We start from the raw sequence: 7,740 nt of genomic DNA on the forward strand, positions 1-7,740 counted from the left end.
GTTCTTTTGAAGAAGGAAGGGGTAGAAATAATTTTTGGGGGGTGGCAGCAGAGCAGATGCCACTCCATGGGGAGAACAAACCAGAGTCATAACCTCACAAACAAACCAGAGCCAGTATGGTGTAGTGGTTAAGAGCAGGGGATTTATCATCTGGTGAACTGGGTTCAATTCCCCGCTCCTCCGCATGCAGCTGCTGGGTGACCTTGGGCCAGTCACACTTCTCTGAAGTCTCTCAGCCCCACTCACCTCACAGAGTGTTTGTTGTGGGGGAGGAAGGGAAAGGAGAATGTTAGCCGCTTTGAGACTCCCTAGGGTAGTGATAAAGCAGGATATCAAATTCAAACTCTTCTTCTTCTCACCATGGAGACAGCCCTTCCTGTGAGCTTCCCGACTACAAATCCTCACGGGGACTGGAAGTAAGCCCTCCCCACCATCTCCCGATCTTAGGGATTAATTGAGTTGGTTGGTATTGGAGTTGAGGTGCTCCCGCAGATACTTGGGCCTTGAGCCATTTGGGGCTTTATAATCCATTAGCAGCATGTGGAGTTGGGTCTGGTAGCTTATAAGCATCTTTAAGGAATGGCATTGCATTCTGAGTGGACGTGTCTCATTTGCCCTGTCTGCTACCCTGACTTACTTGGCTGCCACTTTCTGTACTTGGTTGCGTTGTTGCCTAGTTTAAATAATTTCTCTCTTCTTTCTTCTTTTCTGTTGGATCTGACAGCATACTTGGAAGAGATACAGTCAGTCCGGCGCCATACAAACAGCACTGCGGACCCCACAGCCCCCAACCCTCCCCTGCTGGTGCATTGCAGTGCTGGTGTTGGGAGAACTGGCGTAGTCATCTTGTCGGAGATCATGATTGCCTGCTTGGAGCACAATGAGGTTATTTCTTGGCCTTTTAAAACTCTGGCGCGTGTGTTGTGGAGTTTGTTGGGGTGGGTCCACACGCTGGCACGTGTGTTGGGGAGTTTGATTGGGGGGGTCCACAGAGCAGGGGTGGGGGTAGCCAATTCCCCTCCCATGTGGTGATGTCAAGGAACAGCACTAGGGGTTGCTGGTGAACCCTTAAAGCTGCTGTAGTGTTGGTAGTTGCCACAAGATGTCATATTTATACACACAATTTTTTCCTGTTCATCATCCCTGTCCTGCCGCGAAGTAACAAAGCCTACCAATTGCTTCACCAAATTTTGCATTCTTGGAGATGGGAGCTTTAACAGAGCGTGATCTGGCAGGGATCAAAGACAAGGAGCATTAATGAAACTCATCCCAGTTCTAGCAATCTGGGAATGACTAACTTTATGCCAAAGGTTTCAAAGCATACTTTTCACCACCTTCTATTATTTACAGTCTATGTACACAATATGCATAGTGCTGCACAACAAAACTCATTGAAACTAATTTCTTCTGAGAATATTATTTAATTAAATTTGTATACCGCCCTTCATCTGTAGATCTCAGGGCAGTTCATAGCATTGAAGGACGGTTTCCTGTCCTCTCCTCTCCACCTGTGACACCTCCCTCCCCCCCAAAAAATCCTGGGTTGAGGGAAATGCCGGTAGGAAGAAGAGATGAGAAGCATCTCTTTAACATGTCTTAGGGTACCACTCTATGGGCAATTCCCTGTCATACCATTCCCTTCTGGGCCTCCAGAAAGGCATTTTGGAGCATACAGCAAGGGCAAGAAGGGGACATGAATCTTTCCTTCCATTCACTTCCTTAGGTTAACTGATCCCCATGCTAAAGTCTGTAAATGTGCCTGTCTGTCTGGGGCAGAAACCTATAGACTTGCAGGCATGATGATTCTCCATTCTGATCTTTCTTTTGCAGCCACTGGACATCCCAAGAATGCTGGATATGTTAAGACAGCAAAGGATGATGATGGTGCAGACCTTGTGCCAATACACGTTTGTCTATGGAGTCCTCATCCAATTCCTTAAGAGTTCGAGGCTTATATAAACCTTCCTTACTCCGCTTCCTAAGTCTCGCTGTTTGCAAGAGTTTACAAAAGCAGTTTTGCCTTCCGCCGGGGCAACCTTTCTGGCTTGGTTTGAAGATGCTGAGTGCAAGTCCAGTGACTTCGCTGGTTTCTGCAGAGCAAGACTTTGGGGTGGATGGATTTTCTTCTTCGTGTGCAGTTGGAACAAGAAAGGAATGAGTGTGTGTGTGTGTGTGTGTGTGTGTGTGTTTAAATAATGTACTGATATGCAGTGCTTTTTGTGTACTTCTGACACTGTGTGACTGTAGGCAAAATAAGTGTGGATCCTACCAAGACATCACCATTTTGAAAACCAAGGATGGATGATTTTTAATTCTTTTTTTTAAAGCCCGCTTTTAGAATGAAGAGAGGAAAAACCCTGAAACTATATTCATGTATATGTTTAGATACATCATGTGGGAAATACATGTGCCCTGCAAACTGAGAGCAGTAAGCTATGTATGCTCAGAACAGACCCATTGAAATCAGTCTGTTATTTCTGTGAGTTTTCTCTGGGTATGACTACATTGGCTACCACCCTGAAGTTACAAACTGCATCACTGTGCTTTGAATTTTGTATTTAAATCAGTGCTTATATATATATATATATATATATATATATATATACACACACACACTTTAAGACGCTCATGAAATGTACAGATTTCATATTGGAACCAGCATTTGCAAGAAGATGGCACTTAAAGCAGTTACTTTTTTGTACTTACTTTTTTTTTTTGTATTATTCTAAAAACTCCCAATAGCGCAATATTTCAGAGTATATAATATGTAAGGGGAAAAGAAGGGGTTTGAGTCCGCTGGTTTATAATGTGCAGAGGGAAGTGGGAAGAAATGGGAAGTGACAATGACACGTACAGTTTGAAGTGTCATAAAATGAGCAAGAACAGTGTCTGTTTTGAAAGAATGCTAGGTTTAAAAAACGAAGAAGTAAGGAGGAATGGTTACAGCTGGCACTTTTTCTTTTCTTTTTAAAGCTAAGAAAAGGAGAATGCTTTTTGCTTACAGTTCTAGGCCAAAAGGGGAAAAAAGGCATTGTCTTTTTATGCTATGTAGCTCCCAGAAGCTCCAAAATTAATGAAGTATATCCTCAGTATTATTCTTTTAAAAATATATGTATTGAAAACTGGTTGCTACTACTGGTTGAAATCAAGGTGGATGCAGGTGAAATTGAAGCACTGTCTTGGCTCTTATTTATCTAGGGAAACATACTAGTATGTTTTAAGTGGTTAACATGCCCATTACTAAGTCGTTTTTACTTTTTGTTTTAGAAAAAGTTTTTAAAGATGGAGTCAGTGAGTGAGAGGAACATGTATGTGAGAGTGGGTTACTGGTTTACATGCTTCAGCAGAGAGGCTGCAGTATTAACCCTTCTAGTTTTATGTCCCCCTGTCAAGGAAATCAAAAAGTATCTTAGGTTCATAGTCTATGCTATGGCAGCCTGTTTCCTTTCCTTTCCTGGGTCACAGCCCTTCAGTGAGGTTGAAAGGAGATAGGAAGGAAGGAGTATGCCTTTTGATGGGTCTGCAGTCACTTGCAGAACCAGAAACGGCAAATGTTCTAACTGGATGGCTATGGAAGGCATACAAAAGTAACAGGTTTCCCATAATTGCTTAAAATGGAGAGGTGCTCATTCTCTCTACAGGCACTTACACCGTAAACTTATTTTATTAAGTAAATAAGCTGTTTCAAAGCACCTCTGGCTGTGCTTTTGGGATTGTGGTGAGCTCTTTAGTCAGGAATTGAATTGATCCATGTGTGAGGTACATGCCTCTAGGTATTATTTTTCTTTTGAATTTTGACCGCGCCTGTCCTTGCTGTGTACAACCCCCAGTGAGATGAGGTTAAACTACTGTCCAAAGAGGTTTATGGCAAACCTTGAAGAATCTCATTAGGTCTCGTGTCACGTTTTAGAGCTGCCCTAAGAGCACTGGGCTGAAAACTTTGGCTGCTTTCGATATCACTGATGCTAATTTACACTGTGTAGACTCAGTTATGTTGGTCATTTCTCTGTTTGAAGTCAGTCTGGATGAGCCAGTTTTGCTGCCAGCCTTTAGCTGTTGACCACCAACGGCAGTTTCTGCAAGTTTTGAGTTTGTGGCATTTGGGCTGAATTCCTTGACTCAGCGTTTTATTCATAGATTCTGGAAATGTAGCATTTTTTCAAGAGAGCTTTCCCTCAAGCCGGGTCCCATATGTCAACATTGAAAGGTGGGATGAGTTTAGGCAGGGAAAGCAGCACAAAGGGGTTTGGAACTGTTCTGAATGCACAATATGGCAGTCAGAAGGGCTGTCTTCTTACGTGAAGTCAAGAGACCATAGAGCAGGGCTGGATAACCAAGGGCCCTCCAAATGTTGAACTACAGCTCCCAAAGTCTCTGCCCATTGGCCAGACAGCTTGTGCTGTTGGGAACTGTAGTCCAGCACCATCTGGAGAGCCATCAATCTCACTATAAATATTTTAATATTTTGCTTTTAATTTTCTGATTGAGTTTCCTCTCTTGGTTGTATTGGATGCTCCCTGGAGATGTGGTTTGGCGCAATAGTTTCTGTATAATGGGGCTGAGACTCTGTTCATCTAGTTGCCTTACTTGCACAGCACAAGGAGGAAGGGAGGGCCCTGCTTTGGCTGCGTAACTAAGCATGCCCTCCGATATGTGCAGTTCAGAAACACCTTATGGTGCAATATTGCACTGTCTGCGCTAAGCACAACACAGAGAATCACAGAACTCTAGTCTCTTACCAATGGAGGCTCAAGTCTCTCCCTGCAGCAAGCCTATTGCCCTGCAAACCTTTGCTTAGATTGCGTGGCAAGTTGCTTTTGAAAACTGAGGAAACTTCAGAAGTGGTTTGGGATGGAAAAATAGGAGGTGCAAGGTAGGGGTGGGGAGTTTGAATATGTACAAGACTTTGGGATGGGAAAGGGAGTTGTCCAAGTGTGTCTCTTACTTCAGTTTCCTTGGTTTTCCTCTGTCTCTGTACAGTCAAACGTTTTGGGATGGGCAGAAATGCAAGCTGTAATGGTGAATGTTTTCGAACTCCGGCAAGAGCAAAGAGCATTCTTGCTGCGAATGGACAAGGGGGGTTGTTTCTTCCTCACTTATCCTGAACTGGCCTTTTCGATTATTCTGATTTCCTTGAAGCTGCATTTCGTATCTCAAAAATGCTAAATCAGTGAACTTGAATCAAAGTGGTTTGTTTGTTTGTTTGTTTTGGTATGTGTAGCCAAAACGTACGTTGACATGATGCTGTCTTGTGAAGTGAAGAATGTGCCACAATTTCCCACCCCCAAAAAGACCTGTGGTGCTAAATGAGGTAGTGTTTGACCCAGTTACTACAGATTAAGCAAGACATAGAAAACTGGTGTGTGTGTGAGAGAGATAGAGATCTGCAGCTGCTTTAGTCACACTAAACTCCCTCTTGAAACGGCTTGAAAAGAAAATCTTCTAAATGAATAAAGGGAAGTTGCATGCCATCTTATTTCACTGGAATGTCCCAATATGCGTTGAGGGTGTTTGAAACAATCTAAACGGAACCTTAAGGAAGATTCTGGAAGGAAAATGACCAGTCAGGTGATCTAACCCATTTTCTTACTAAAGGTAAGATAACTTTTGTCAAAACAGGTATGTGAGGTTCCTTTTCTTGAACGGCTCTTCGACCCAAAACTTAACTTTGCTGCTGGCTTAATCTAGGTAGGATGTGAGTCTGTGTTCATTTGCTCCTACTGTGGAATTGCCCTCCCCCCCCCCAAAAAAATATATCCAATTCTCAGCTGCTCTTGTCATGTTTTTATGTAGGGGCTACATGGGTAAGGCAAATGATGTTGTTTGTTCCCACACCAGTATTGTGCTTGCTGTGGGAAGGAACCATGTCTTGTGCATGATCCTTCCATGTTGCTGGACTCTCAGCTCGCAACATTTCCAGCTAACATGGCCATTGGTCAAGGATGATGGGAGTTTCAGTCTACCAGCATCATTAAAGGCACTCCTGATCTGCACGATTCCACCATAGTGGGGAGACGTGAGACTGGACCACATAGAAGAAGTTCCCATGCCATTCTGGAAATGTGTGACTCTGTCTAGGGCTAGAAGCTTGTCGGGGAGAGGGGTTGACCTTGCAAGGTTTCCTGAGATTGGGAGACTTCAACATCTCATTGGCCTTAATTGGGTGTTCAGATATAATTGTATGTGAGTGAAAGATGCTGGATTTTGGGCTTTGTTTCCACTTCTTGTTTTTTTGTGCCAGTATACAGGGATTTATAAATTTCTTTCCTTTAACAGTAGCACGTCTCCTACTCAAGTATTATTTTTCTAGCATCATGCTAAAGGTTTTTTTTTTTAAAGTTTGCTCTGCTTTGTGTCTCTCTCAATCAGTACTGTAAAAAATGTAAAATTTCTTCAGCTTTAAACCTTGTACAATTGAAATGGGGTTTGTAAAACAATGTACAAATTGTATTTGATAGACAGAAAGGCTTGTTTTTCTTTGATATGTAATATATGTGAAATGAATTATATCATAGTCTATTTTTGCCATGGAAATAAATATTTGAAGCGCTTACATACCAGTTTTGTTTTATTGCTGTATGAAATGTCTTAAGAGGAAGCATCTTTTAAGTGTGGTCCAAATGGTTTCGTAACCCGAAAGCTGATGCCAGAAATGGATTGGTGTTTATTGCACTTGCTTACTGCTGTATTATATTTTAGCCAGACAATCCAGTGAAGGGAACAAAGGATCCCAAAGCAAGGCTCTCCTACAGTTGGCAAAGGCCGAAGGAAACTAGCTAGTGGGAGGTTTGATATGGAGCTTTGGATCACTGTCCCGCTCTATCAAGAGTAGAGAAGCTCAGGCTCATGGTCCAAATGTGGCCCTCTAAGCCTCTCTAGCAGGCCCTCGAGACACTCCTTAGACATACCACTGAGTTCTTTTTCCTGTCTGGAATGTGTTGCTGAATTCTTAAAACCCTGGATGGTGCATAGAGGGGTGTGTAATAATAGTAATAATAATAATTTATATTCACACCCCGCCCATCTGGCTGGATTTCCCTGGCCACTCTGGGCATCTCCCGATGTTTGATAACATTAAAAACTTCCCTAAATAGGGCTGCCTTCAGATGCCTTCTGAAAGATTCTTGTTTATTTCCTTGACATCTGATGGAAGGGCATTCCACAGGGCGGGCACCACCACCGAGAAGGCCCTCTGCCTGGTTCCCGGTAACCTCACTTCTCACAAAGGTGGACCTCAGTGTCCAGGCTGAAAGATGGGATTAGAGACACTCCTTCAGGTACACTGGGCCGAGGCCGTTTAGGGCAGGCATAGGCAAACTTGGCCCTCCAGATGTTTTGGGACTACAATTCCCATCATCCCTGACCACTGGTCCTGTTAGCTAGGGATGATGGGAGTTATAGTCTCAAAACATCTAGAGGGCTGAGTTTGCCTATGCCTGGTTTAGGGCTTTAAAGGTCAGCACCAAACACTTTGAATTGTGCTTGGAAACGTACTGGGAGCCAATGTAAGTATTTCAGGATCGGTGTTACATGGTCTCTGCTAGTTTACAATACAAAGTTAAAATGCACATTCATGCCTCCAGCTATTTTTGCCTCTACCCCACCTGCTGCTGACATGTGGTTTCAGTGGGTGGCTACTGTTGCCAAACCCTTACTTTCATTTCTTAGAATTGTAGAGTTGGAAGGGACCCCAGAGGTCATCTTGTCCAACCCCCTGCAATGCATTTGTTCCTCACTTGA

General features: G+C 43.3%; 1 protein-coding gene across 7 annotated transcripts in view; it reads left to right on the top strand.

Annotated features, from left to right (window-relative positions):
* The window catches only part of PTPN21 (protein tyrosine phosphatase non-receptor type 21), a 52,820-nt gene extending 46,267 nt beyond the window's left edge, over window positions 1-6,553 (top strand). For all 7 annotated transcript variants that reach the window (XM_081009419.1, XM_081009417.1, XM_081009418.1 and 4 more), the window contains 2 exons: window positions 725-885; window positions 1,831-6,553. In XM_081009419.1, coding sequence (XP_080865545.1) covers window positions 725-885; window positions 1,831-1,959 — 290 coding nt within the window. In that variant the 3' untranslated portion in view covers window positions 1,960-6,553. The remainder of the gene's footprint in view (window positions 1-724; window positions 886-1,830) is intronic.
* The last annotated feature ends 1,187 nt before the right edge of the window (window positions 6,554-7,740 follow it).

The sequence above is a fragment of the Podarcis pityusensis genome (genome assembly GCF_964106645.2).
Source record: "Podarcis pityusensis genome assembly, chromosome: 1".
NCBI lineage: Eukaryota > Metazoa > Chordata > Lepidosauria > Squamata > Lacertidae > Podarcis > Podarcis pityusensis.